The sequence below is a fragment of the Falco rusticolus genome, chromosome 16, assembly GCF_015220075.1.
Source record: "Falco rusticolus isolate bFalRus1 chromosome 16, bFalRus1.pri, whole genome shotgun sequence".
Taxonomy (NCBI): Eukaryota; Metazoa; Chordata; class Aves; order Falconiformes; family Falconidae; genus Falco; species Falco rusticolus.
The window spans coordinates 6907972-6920903 of NC_051202.1; the positions used below are offsets into that span (position 1 = coordinate 6907972).

A 12932-nucleotide genomic window follows, 5' to 3' on the forward strand; every position below is an offset into this window, starting at 1 on the left:
GGTCCCAGCACTGGGGGACGAGGCTCATGGTGTGTGTCTGCGTGCACAGCATGCAGTGGTGTGCCTGAACGTTTGTCTCCGTGCCTCAGTTTCCCCCTCTCTGAAATACCTCAGAAATACTCCAGAGTAAAGCTGATGCCTCTGAGCTCGTAGGAGGGCTGCCAGTCCTAATGAAGGGGCTCATAAGGTGGTTTGGACAAGATGCAGGGATTGAAGTAGCTAACAAAGGACATGTCATTAATCGCTCAGGTGCTGGTGGCCAGGGCCAGCCCTGTGGCTGGTCCGTGTCTCCTGCATTGATGGACTCTGAACCTGACAGGGCAGGATTTTTCCCCCATCCCCCATCATCCCCCATCCCTGGCAGGCTGAGGGGCTTCAGGAGGGCTCCAGGAGCACCACTGCCTTCCAGAGCCTCCTTTCTGCTCTGATTCATCTCAGGAATTAGACATTGAAACAGCTGCACGCAGAGGGGGGAGTGGGGAGTGAGGAAGGAGACCTCGCTTACAATTAATTAAAAGCATGAAAGTAATTACAAGCAAATCTCCCCAGCCAGCAGCCTTTCACTCCAGCGGACTCTGTTGATAAATTTGGTTATAATTGGATTAGAAATATTAAAAACATGCTGCATGTACAAAATAAATAAATAACCGGTGGCAGGCACCAGGGTGCCAGGCTTCGTGGGCAGTGTGGGGGTGCCGGGGCTGGCTTCGACATGGCCAGGAAGGCATGTGCCTGTGGGAAGGTCCTGGCATCCCCATCCCCCTGCTGCAGGGAAGCTTTCACACCAGGCAGGTGCAAGAGGCATCCCCTCCCTCAGCCCTGCTCTGCCTGAGCTGGAGCTGGGTGCTCACAGAGCAGTGCCACGAGGACCATGTGTGCCTTTGCGTGGGTCCTTGGGCATCACCGCGCTGGCACCCGGCTGGCGTTGGCAAAGGGAGTGGTCCTGCACGCTCTGCCTTACGTGGCTCGTGGCTCACGTGCAAAGGCAGAAAGCCTGTTTTCTCTGTTGTTTTGATTTGAGAATTGCCAAATAACCTGCAAAAAAGAACCAAATCTATCAATGTGCCATGAAAGTTTGGGATTGTAGTCAAAAAGGTCAGGACAGGCAGAGCAGCAGAGATGTGCTGCCTTGGGGGGCACCGATGTACTCAGCAGCGTATCGCTCGCCCAAAGCTCCGATTGTGTGCCTGCCCCTCCCCGGGAAACCCTGGTGAGCCGTCTTCAGGTGTCTTGTGACAGTGGTGTAACAGGTTTGATCATCTAGGACACGGTGTGCTTCGTAATATTCTTAATGAAGGGAGAAGAGGCGGCAGCATGCAATGACAGAAGCAACTTCCTAGCGGCTTCCCAAGGGAGCTAGTTAATTCTGGCTTTCCCTTTATAGCCTCGCACCAATCAATCACGTTTCGTGTTCCTGTGTGCAGCCGAGCGATGGGGGCCGTGCTGGTGGCACTGGAGGCAGGCGATGCGCAGACAGGGGAGCAGGTGGGGAGTGGGTCATGGGGGAGCACCCAGGGGGCTCTGGTAGAGCTCTCGGGAGGGGGCTAGCTGCTGGGGGTGCCTGTGCACCTCTTGCCTGGGCCTGTGTGGTAGGCAGAGCAAGCAGACGAGTCAACCTCTATTCAGGGAGTGTGGAGGGTCCAGAGGGCAGCAGCTCACCCCTGCTGATGGGTTTGTGCTAGCTAACCCACGTCAGCAGCGTGAGAGCAGAGGGCTGCCTTTCCATCACCGTCACATGTGTGCAGTCGGGCGAGAGTCGGTGTGTAACAGGTGCCCTGGCACTGCCAGGCTGCATCGGGCTTGGCCACGGGATGTCCCCAAGGGGGTGCAGGGTACTGGGCAGGCTCTGCGTGCCGGCAGTAACCACTTCTTCCGCCATGCCCGGCTGTTGCTTGCCACCCCCTGGCAGCCCACGTGCCCAGAGGTGACTGCCCTGTCCTTGCTCCCACAGGCTTCGTGCTCCAGTACTCAGTGGACAACAGTGAGGAGTGGAAGGACGTGTTCATCAGCTCTTCCGAGCGCTCCTTCAAGCTGGAGAGCCTCAAGTGCGGCACCTGGTACAAGGTGAAGCTGGCAGCCAAGAACAGTGTGGGGGCCGGCCGTATCAGTGAGATCATCGAAGCCAAGACCCACGGCAGAGGTGAGCCTGCCCCACAATGTCCCTGCCCTGCAGGCGGGCACTTGCGGTCCCCTCTGTACAGCAGCCCTCCTGATGGCTCCTCTCCCGCAGAGCCTTCCTTCAGCAAGGACCAGCACCTCTTCACCCACATCAACTCCACGCACGCCAGGCTCAACCTACAGGGCTGGAGCAGCGGGGGCTGCCCCATCACTGCCATCGTCCTGGAGTACCGGCCCAAGGGCAACTGGGTCTGGCAGAGCCTCCGCACCAACAGCTCCGGCGAGGTGTTCCTGACGGAGCTGCGCGAGGCCACGTGGTACGAGCTCCGCATGAAGGCTTGCAACAGTGCCGGCTGCGGCAACGAGACCATGCAGTTCGCCACGCTGGACTACGATGGCAGTGAGTGGGGGGACAAGGATGGGGCCACACCGCCGAAGTGGGGGGCTCCCGGCAGTGCTGACCACCCACGCACCCGTGCTCTGCCCTAGGCACCATCCCCCCTATCAAGTCTGCCCAAGGGGAGGGTGATGATGTGAAGAAGCTGTTCACCATCGCCTGCCCCGTCATCCTGGCCACGCTGGGAGTGGCCCTGCTCTTCATCATCCGCAAGAAGAGGAAGGAGAAGCGGCTGAAGAGACTTCGAGGTGAGATGGGGCTCAGAGGGCACAGCACACGGGACTGGACCACGGAGCTGTGCCTTTCCTGGAGCAGCTCATGACGCCCTAAAGAGCTCTCTCAAAAAAAAATTTTATTGTTGTTGTTTGTGTCTCTTGCACAGATGCCAAGAGCTTGGCTGAAATGCTGATCAGGTGGGTCTCTGAGCTGCGGGTGGTGGGCGGTGGGTGGGGAATGCTGGCTGGCGGGGGTGATCCTAGATGCTTTTAAGCTCAGGTTCAGCCCTGATGACTTGTCTCAGACCTGTGAAGGTTGTGTTGGCCACTGTAGCACGGCAGCCTGGTGCTTCTGCCTGCTGGAGGGTCCTGTCACCCACACTGGAGCTCACCTGGGGGACAGCTGAGCCCCGGGTGGGCTGGCTGGTGGCAAGCCCCAGCCCCTGCCAGGCTTGAGCTGCTGAGGCTCTCTCCGGTAATCGCCGGGTCTGCGTCCCCTCTTACCTCACAGCAAGAATAACCGCAGCTTTGACACGCCGGTGAAGGGTCCCCCGCAGGGCCCCCGACTGCACATAGACATCCCTCGGGTCCAGCTCCTCATCGAGGACAAGGAAGGCATCAAACAGCTGGGTAAGCACCGCGCCCTCCCCGCGGCGTGGAGCCCCAACCCTGGCCACGGCAGCACCTGCCCGGGGACGGGACATGGGCTGGCATCCTGCCTGGCCCCAAGAAGCCTGTGGTGTCCCCAGGATATCCCCTTCCTACCCCATGGCAAGGCAGGGCGGGTCCTGCTCCCCTTGCGCCATTGCTGGCTGTGCTGGCAGCACCCGCAGCAGTGTCCCTGGCCAGGCTCTGCCTCGCTGGGTGTTGCTGTTGCACCGTTGCCCTGCCTGCAGAACCGCCAGGCAAGTCCCCATCCACGTGTGCCCCTGTGCCCCGGTGGGGAAGCCCGGGGACCCTGCGGCAGCACTAAGCGTGGGCTACCTGGTGCCTGCAGCGAGCTCCTGGCTAGAGAAAGTGGTCTGAGCTGCAGGTTCTTCCTGCAGGGGATGACAAAGCCACGATCCCGGTGACCGACACGGAGTTCAGTCAGGCAGTGAACCCCCAGAGCTTTTGCACAGGCGTCTCACTGCATCACCCGGCGCTGATCCAGAACACGGGGCCCCTCATCGACATGTCGGACATCCGCCCCGGCACCAGTGAGTGGCTGCGCATGTGGGGCTGGGGTGGTTTGCTGGGATCAGCGCAGGGGCACCACGGCTGGTCCCCACGTGTTCCCTGCTGGAGGGGTGCTTCTGTCCCCCCACACGTAAAAGCAGCAGTTGGTAAGGGCAGGAGGAGCAGGCAGCACTCCAGGGAGGTGGGACAGCATCCTGCCCTGTTTCTGGAGTGACTTGCTGTGACTCTTGTCACCTTTGTGCCTTAGACCCCGTGTCAAGAAAGACTGTGAAGTCTGCACATGGCACCCGCAACCGGTACTCCAGCCAGTGGACCCTCACCAAGTGCCAGGCGTCCACCCCTGCACGGACCCTCACCTCTGACTGGAGGACAGTGGGCTCCCAGCACGGCATCACTGTCACCGAGAGCGACAGCTACAGTGCCAGCCTCTCTCAGGACACGGGTACGCCGCGGCTTGGGGAGGCAGCAGGGAATTTACCGTTAGTTCAAGGGACAGTGGAACCGTGACTTTCCCTGCAAGAGCCACTTGCTGTTGGCTAAAAGCAGCGGTGCCGAGATGTGTGCTCCGATTTGTAGTGTTTGATGATGTTGTACTAATGACACAGTTGCAGGTAACGGGCCCTTGGCTCTTGTGCCGGGTCTCGTGCTCTCTCCGAGTTGGGGGTGGGTGGGGGTGGCCCCTGCCCCGTGCTCCTGGCTCTGCTGGGAGTTTCTGAGCTCCGGGTTACTGGATGTGGCCGCTCTGGTGTGCGCTGGGAGCATGTGCCTGCAGGGCTCTGTGGTGGCTCCTCAGTGGGGACAGCCTGGGCGTTCCTATGGTGACAGTGATGTGGAAAACGGCATTCCCAGGGAAAATTCCCAGCTATGTGATTCATCCTTTTCTCCGCAGACAAGGGGCGGAACAGCATGGTGTCGACAGAGAGTGCCTCGTCTACCTACGAGGAGCTGGCACGTGCCTACGAGCACGCGAAGCTGGAGGAGCAGCTGCAGCACGCCAAGTTCGAGATCACCGAGTGCTTCATCTCCGACAGCTCCTCTGACCAGATGACCACGGGCACCACCGACAACGCCGACAGCATGACCTCCATGAGCACCCCCTCAGAGCCTGGCATCTGTCGCTTCACAGCCTCCCCCCCCAAACCCCAGGACAGCGAGCGGGGCAAGAGCGTGGCCGTGCCCATCCCGCACCGGGCCAGCAAGAGTACGTACGCCCGCGCTTTGGCTGTAGCTGTAGCTGTACGCTGCTGCTGCTGCTGCTGCTTTATTTTTGTTTTTTTCTCTCTTGGTACCTTTAATGAGAGAAGGGAGGAGAGGAGCGGGGAGAAGCAGCTCTCTCCAGCGCTTTGGAGGGGGAGCTCCCCGTGCTGTGGGTCCCCCCGGCATGGGTGCAGGGTGCCCCGGGGTTGGGTGACAGCCAGAGGTGGTGCGGGGAGCCCCACCAGCACACGCTGGGGTTGGGAAAAGATCCCCACAGAACCAAATGAAAACCAAACAGCGCCAGGGTTTTTCTCCTCATGTCTCTTCACCGTTTTTTTCTTCTCTTCACATTTTTCTTCTCACTTCTCTTCACACTGCTTGTTGCTCTTCCTCTCCTGACCGGTTCCCCCCGGCTCCCCTCCATTCGCAACAGTTCCCCCCTGACTCACCCCAGTTCCCCACCATTCGCCTCCATCCCCCTCCTGGTTCCCCTTGGTTCCCCTCCATTTGCCCCAGTTCCTCTCCGTTCGCCCCGGTTCCCCTCCATTCCCCCCAGTTCGCACCAGTTTGCCTCCATTCCCCCTGGTTCTCCCCGGTTCCCCTCAGTTTGCCCTGGTTCCCCTCCGTTCACCCCAGTTCTCCTCCATTCACCCCAGTTCACGCCAGTTCCACCCTGTTCACCTCCATTCCCCCTGGTTCTCCCCGGTTCACTCCCATTCCCACTGGTTCACCCCAGTTCTGCTCCATTCGCCTCCGTTCCCCCTGGTTCACCCCAGTTCCCCACCATTCACCTCCATTCCCCCCCTGCTTCACTTCCATTCGCCTCCGTTCGCCCCCGTTCCTCCTGGTTTGCCTCCATTCCTGCTGCTTCCCCCCAGTTTGCCACCCTTCGCCCTGGTTCGCCTCTGTTTGCCCCAGTTCATCCCTGTTCCCCACAGTTCACCCTGGTTCCCCTCCCGGTTCACCTCCGTTCCCCCTTGTTCGCCTCCGTTCCCCCCCGGTTCCCCCTGGTTCGCCCCTCTTTGCCTCCATTCGCCCTGGTTCCCTGCCATTCGCCTTCATTACCCCCCTGGTTCCTCCCTGGTTTGCCTCTGTTCCCCCCCCCAGTTCGCCTCCATTCCTGCTGGTTCCCCCCGGTTCGCCTCCGTTCACCCCCATTCACCTCTGTTCACCCCTGTTTGCCCCCATTTGCCTTCGTTCTCCTCCCGGTTCCCCTCTGTCCCGCCCCCCCTGGCTTCTTCTCTTCATTGTTCTTTTCTTTTCTTCAGTTTTCTCAGCTTATCTTCATATTACTTTGTGCCTTTTCACCTCTCCTCACATTTCTTTTCTGCACTTTTCCCCTCTCCTTTCCTCCCATTTAGCTTCCTGCCATTTTTTCCCCATTTAATTTTTTTTCTTACTATTTGCATTTCTCCCCCCCTCCCTTCCCCTCCCTGCGCAAGGCTGCGGTGTCCTGTCACGGGAGGCAGGGGAAGGAGTGCTCACGCCACAGGCAGTGCCTACGACCACTCAGGACCCGACTCTCAGCACCATTCAGTACCCTACACACATTATATCTAGAGATGCAATATATTATGCAGTGTAGCTAATACTCCTTTGAGAAGTATTATGAAAAAATAATACGTATACTGGATATGCATATCTTATTTTAACTATAAATTCTGTAATACGTATATTTAAAATGGATTTTCTATATATTAGTTTACATAATTTGTATACTCAGTATCACATATTTGCACTAAAAGATTGCATTATACTGTAGGAGACGCTATAATGCTATTTAAAAAAGACAGCATAATGCATTAGTGTAGTAATTTTTGTGTTACAGAACATATACAATTAAAAGCATAGTGTTATATATTTTTCCAATAAACTACATGTTATACTTTTATGATATAATACATAACGCCAACATAAGACAATATAATGCAGTCTTATATATACATATATCCTTAAATTAAGATACACAACACAACATAGCATAATCTATTATTGTAGCACACTATAGTATACACACTGATGTGTACTGTATGTCAATATATACTGTGCTGGTGTAAACAGCCTGTTATACCATAATAGATGTTTTGAATGCAGTAGAAATACTTACACAAATACATTACAGAAGAGAATGTGTTGATATATACCACCATAGATACTACTGGTTTTCTATCACACGCTAAGTTCTCAGATATAACACAATATAGCCTGCATACATAATACATATTGCACAGTGTTATTTATTACAGATGACATTATATGTAAAAGAATGAATGTTTTAGAGTGTTGTACGGTATCGTTTTATTGCAGATACATTTAGCATTTACACCCACATAACGTGTCCTGTCGAGTGTTACGGAAACACTGAATGTTGCGTTTTTGCCGTGCTCTAATACATGCCTTGCTCAGAGCGTGCCGAGTTGCGGGCTGGTTGTATTGCATGTCCTATATACGATGCCCCAGCGCCTCACCCTGCTCTGCTTCCATTTGCAGGTGACTACTGCAACCTGCCGCTCTATGTCAGTCGGAAGCCTTCTTCCGCAGCCCGACACCCACGAGCCCTGCCCCGTGGTGCCGCCGCGGGAAGCCTCCATCCGAAACCTCGCCCGGGCGTACCACGCGCAAGCCCGGCACATGACGCTGGGAGCCCGGCAGCAAGCCCCTGGCCTGCCTCCCCCCCGCCTCCGCCGCAACCACCTTACCTCAACGGACTCTCCCCATGCCCGGCGCGACGAGCACTGCCGCTGCACCCGCCACCAGCGCCGCCCCGGCACCCCCCGCCACCGAGCCCGCTGCTGCTGCCACCGCCGAGGTGCGGGTGCCCACACACTCCAAAGTGGGGGGCTCCAGGGACTCACTCCTAGAAATGAGCACATCAGGTGTAGGCAGGTCTCAAAAACAGGGTGCTGGAGCCTACTCCAAGTCCTACACGCTGGTGTAGGGCGGCAAGCGGAGAGACCACCCGTGACGGACACTGCTCGTTTCCCTGCACCATTTATATTTAATTAACAAACTTGTACATAATGAACTCTTTTGTATAAATGAAGCTATTTTCTTCTTCTCCGAACAGAAAAAGAAACCAGGGCACAAAGAATTTGATGTTACAGATTTAAAATATAATATATATGTAACATATATATATATATATTTCACATCATTTTGAAAGGGGCACAAGGAAAGACTCAGCGACTTTTGTTTTTTTTCCCTGATCTTGTCGGTGGTTTTAAAAAGGAACGTCTCAAAAGACATTGCATGCTATTTTACTGTTCTGAAAACAGCAGGAGTTGCTTCAATTTGCAAATGCTTATGTGTTAATACCTTTTTCTATGAAAAAAAACCCAGCGCTGTGTGCAATAAAGGTTATGTTTATATGTGGGCGTTTGTAAGTGAGCAGGGCAGTAGCTGGGCCAGGATGTCACAGGAGGATGGAGAGGACGCCCAGGACACATCAAGGCAGTCAACACATGCTGCCGAAGCCCAGGGGCACGCGGTGCCGAGCCGTGCCCGCTTTCCCGCGAGCTGTGCCAACCGGCAGAGCCCCGGGACAGGAGGAGGGGAAGGGATGGGAGCAGGGTCCTGGGATGGGTACACTGAGCAGGAGCCCCAGCAACTGCTGGGCTGTGCCACAGCACCCACGCCCCAGGTAAGTGGTACTTATTCCCACCGTGCCAAAGTGCTGGAAAGTGCTGGCTAGCTGCAGCTCAGGATGAGCCACTGTGCAGGACAGTCACCAGAGGGGTGACCGGCTGCACAGACCCGGCACGGCGTGCATTGCTCCAGGAGCGCAGGGGAAGGGCAGTGCAGCTCCAGGATCGTGCGGAATCCCGCACGCACAGCGACTGGCTCGCAGGAAGGCTCTTGCTCCCCAGCGCAGCGCAGCACTGCACTGCGCTGCACGGCGCAGGAGGTGAAGCACAGCACCGCTGTCCTCAGTCACAGCTGAGCACGATGAGTGGCGGTGCAGCAGCAAAGCACAGCACAGCACAGCGAAGCCCAGTGAATCCAGCACATGAATCATGGCGTCGCTGCCTCCCATCGTGGTGAATCATGACACAGGACAGCACAACAGTGCACAGCTCCCACAGGACAGCGCCGCGCAGCTCCACCACATCACAGCACAATGTGGTAAAGCCCAGGGAAGCAGGGCATGGCTCCCCACCTTGCTTTGTTCTTACTTTCCTCTTGGCTTTTACCACCAGCCATAGCAATTAACCACCAAAGAAATGCCAGTTACACCTTCCCCTTTTGTACGTGCACACCTGACAGTGAAAGCAAGAGCAGCTAAAGCCAAGGCAGGCGGCCCAGGGCTGGTAACCTGCCTTACCTGTTCCGCTACCCCAGGAAGACAAAAATAGCTAATGCTGTTACTAACAGTTTAGTTACCCAGAGCAGAACTTTGCCTTCCAGAGGAGTCTAATTGCACTTTCATACAGGCTGGTGGGAAGGCATCAGGGACCGTGCCCGATGCCACAACGCCAGTGCTAATATTTCCCACTTGTGATTTTGCACCAAACCCCGTATCAACACCTTACTTCCCTGTAAAGCTTTCCTTGGGGACAGACAGTTTATAGATAGGGTTTGGTTCCCCTTCTAGGACGTTGCAATTCCTCTGCCTGAACTGCTGCTTGTGCTGCTCTGCCTCTGCCAGCCATTTCCCCCACACTTGGAATGAGGATCTGGGTTACTGCCCTGCATCCGGAGCCTCTGGTTTTGATGTGCTGAGAATTCAAGTCAAGAGGAATCAGCCAGCCTCCAACTCCATGCATGAAATAGGGCTAGGCTGCTGCTGCAGCATGCATGCTGCGTTTGGTTTGGGATTCAGCTTTAAGAAACAAACCAAAGATCTGTTCTGAATAGCATTTACTTCTACGCATGACATTTCTTACTCACTCAATTGTAACAGCTTTTTGGAGAAAAAAAAAATGGTAAGTTTCCAATTTAGCATGCAAGGAGCGCATGGATTTTGTACGGCTTTTGTAGACGGAACATGAGCAAAGGCAACTGAACACTGAAGATCACGCTGCGCAGCTCTGACCGGGTCCCTCGGAACCACACAGCGCTGGCTTGGCTCACCTTTAATGCAAGTCATCCAGGGAAGATGCTGAGGGGCCAGAGAGGCTGGGGGACGGGCAGCAGCAGCTCAGCCTTTCGCATCATCCACAGCATCCCGGGCCCCTCGCTGGGCTGCAACCCCCTCACCACCCCGGGGGATCTGTGGCTCCCCACAGCAGCGCCTGCACATTGCAGCCCATGTCACCTCATCCAGAAATCAGCTCTGTCTCACGCAGGTTAACGTTCGCCTTTGAGTGAAACCCCTCCTGCCCCTCTGTCTTTCCCCAACATCAGTGGAAAGTGCTGCCAAGCAAACTAGCACCTCAAGTGTTTTTCCAATGATTTCCAGAACAGCTCAGTGCACATTAGACTTCAAAAGCTTTACGTGGTACAGGTTTTAAAGACAGCCAAGTGCCTACCCCCATCTCAGAGCAATGTCACAGCTCGGCAGCCATGCAGCACCACTGAAATGCCAATCCCAGACTTTAAATAGAAGAGGCAAGAAAAGGCAAGCGTGTTCTCAGCCATGAGAGTAAGTGGATTAGCAAGATAAGAAGAAGAACAGATTACCACAGATTAATACCTCTTTATTGTAATTGGCTAGTACGGATTTCCTTCTACATCTTAGCAAGAATTCTTCACCCTCCCTTCCCCAGCAGTTCCAAACCCTGGCCTCGCATCATTTAACACAGTCCAAATTTCCAGCACCCAACCGTAAGACCCCAGCACCCCCTGCTCCCAGCGAGCCCCCTGCCCTTGCAGCAGCAGCGGCTCTCCCAACATTGCTGCACACAGTAACAAACCGGGAGCCGAAGGACAAGCCACACTAACCAAACTCTGGATTTTTGAGCTTGGCGGGGGTGGGTGCGTGTGAGTGTGTTGACCATTTCCCATTGAAGGCAGAGAGCTAGTTTGGGTTTACCAGCTTTACCAGCTGCCTTGCACAGCGCTCCAGCAAACCCCCAGACACCACGTTACATGCCACACACGCAGCTCCTGGCACAGCCAGCTCTGGCTGCCCGCAGCAGAGCCTGGCAGCTGGCACCACCACAGTGACAGACCACACCACCACCAGCCCTGCTCTCCAGACGCGCCTCCAGAAAGCGACGAGCAGCCGGAGATGCCAACCGCAACCAGGAGGCAGTAACTGAGCACGAGCAGAAGCCAGACACAGAACACCAGCGCTGAGAAGCTGAAGATCAGCAGGGGCAGCTGGGGATGGAGCCCTTGGGAGAAGGGCTGCAGATATTTGTGGCCAAAGAGGACAGAAAGGGCTCAGGGGCTCAGCCCAGGAGCTCCACATGGAAAGCCCAGCATCAGACCCAGCAAGGCGGCAGCGGAGACCACGCTCAGAGCAGCGCCGATGGCAGCCAGCAGCTCCGCCGTGCCCCGCTCCATCCCACAGAGCGGCCACCGTGGGACAGCACACAGCACCCTCCCCACCGGCACCGCACACCCCCCTGCCCACAGCAGCCCTCCTGCTTCTCTGCCGGTCCACAGATCGGCGCTTTCATACTCCCTCTCAACTCTGCACCCTCCAAAAGCCAGCGCTCGGAAACGGGCGTTAAAACCCAGGACAATCCCAGGGTCCTGTCCCTGCCAGGCCGGGAATAGGGCTCTGTCGGGCTTTGCTGGACCACAAGACCAGGACAGGGGTTTGGGTTTTTTGCTAACCCAAGTGCCAGAGGTAGCAGAGGGCTGTCTCAGGAAGGAGCCCCACTCGGCAGAGAGCGGGTTCAGCCTCAGCACATGCAGCCACAGGAGACCAAGTCCCACCCCATCCCTGCTCTGAAACCGGGGCATCCCAGGCAGTTCTCCCCAAGAAAAATAAGATCAGCTCATGGTCAGCACACAGCTCCTGCCCCGGGCCAGCTCCTGGGCACCGTGCTCGGCAGCTCCGCGAGCCAGCTGCCTGGAGCAGGGGACAAAGACAGTTGTTCCACCCCGGCTCCAGCAGCAGAGTGGAGGTGGAGGCACAGGGGAGGGTTATTGCTGGGCAAAACAAGCCCCACCTGGGCAGCAACTGGGCAGCCACAGCTGCTACCAGCAGTGGGGGGCCCACTCCCACCGACACAGCTGATGGGTCTTAAACTACACAGCCCTGGCTGCTGCTGCCAAGGACAGGCTTGTCAACGCTGCGTCACTCCCTGGATGCTGAGGTCCCCTTGCCAGCTGTACCCTGCCCCACAAGGCAATGCTGTCTGGGGAAGGACTGACCAGGAAAGAGATCTCACCCTGAGCAGCGAGCAACACAAACAGCAGAGCATCTACAGCTGTGCACGCACCAGAAGCTACAGGGAGCAGGTTCACGGTCACCACGGCCGCAAATCCCTCTGGGGTACAGAACAGATAAAAAGGAGGGACGGTACAGGGCACAGGTGGCTGACACATCTACTTCTTCTCCTGCTTCTGCTGCTGGTATCTCCTGAAGTGGGTCTGGATGGTGACGGCCGCCTTCTCGGAAGGATCGCTTAAGAACTTGCTCTGGCTGATGGCATCAGGGGTCACGCTGCCTGGGGTGACAACAGAGCATTGCAGTGAGCACCAGTGGTGCCAGGGGCCCTGAACAGGCTCCACTGAGCAGGGCAGGGCTCTGGCATCACACACACCTCCTCCCCCAGGGTCAGACTGGCCTCCTCAGACCCCGGCTCTCCGCAGAGCACCCACGGACAGGAGGGCTGCCCTCCGCTATGGAGGTGAAAGAGGCTGGAGAGTCCACAGCACGAAACCACCACGCCACCAGCTCCCAGGGAGCATCTCCAGAGCAGAAGGATATG

General features: G+C 56.4%; 1 protein-coding gene across 1 annotated transcript in view; it reads left to right on the forward strand.

Moving 5' to 3' along the window:
* Positions 1-12101, forward strand: part of DSCAML1 (DS cell adhesion molecule like 1) — a 117536-nt gene extending 105435 nt beyond the window's left edge. Inside the window, 12 exon segments of the mRNA XM_037409996.1 lie at positions 1952-2140; positions 2231-2518; positions 2608-2763; positions 2898-2928; positions 3242-3360; positions 3777-3929; positions 4157-4351; positions 4799-5110; positions 7597-7623; positions 7626-7643; positions 7646-7746; positions 7748-12101. Coding sequence (XP_037265893.1) covers positions 1952-2140; positions 2231-2518; positions 2608-2763; positions 2898-2928; positions 3242-3360; positions 3777-3929; positions 4157-4351; positions 4799-5110; positions 7597-7623; positions 7626-7643; positions 7646-7746; positions 7748-8044 — 1886 coding nt within the window. The 3' untranslated portion in view covers positions 8045-12101.
* Positions 12102-12932: the final 831 nt, after the last annotated feature.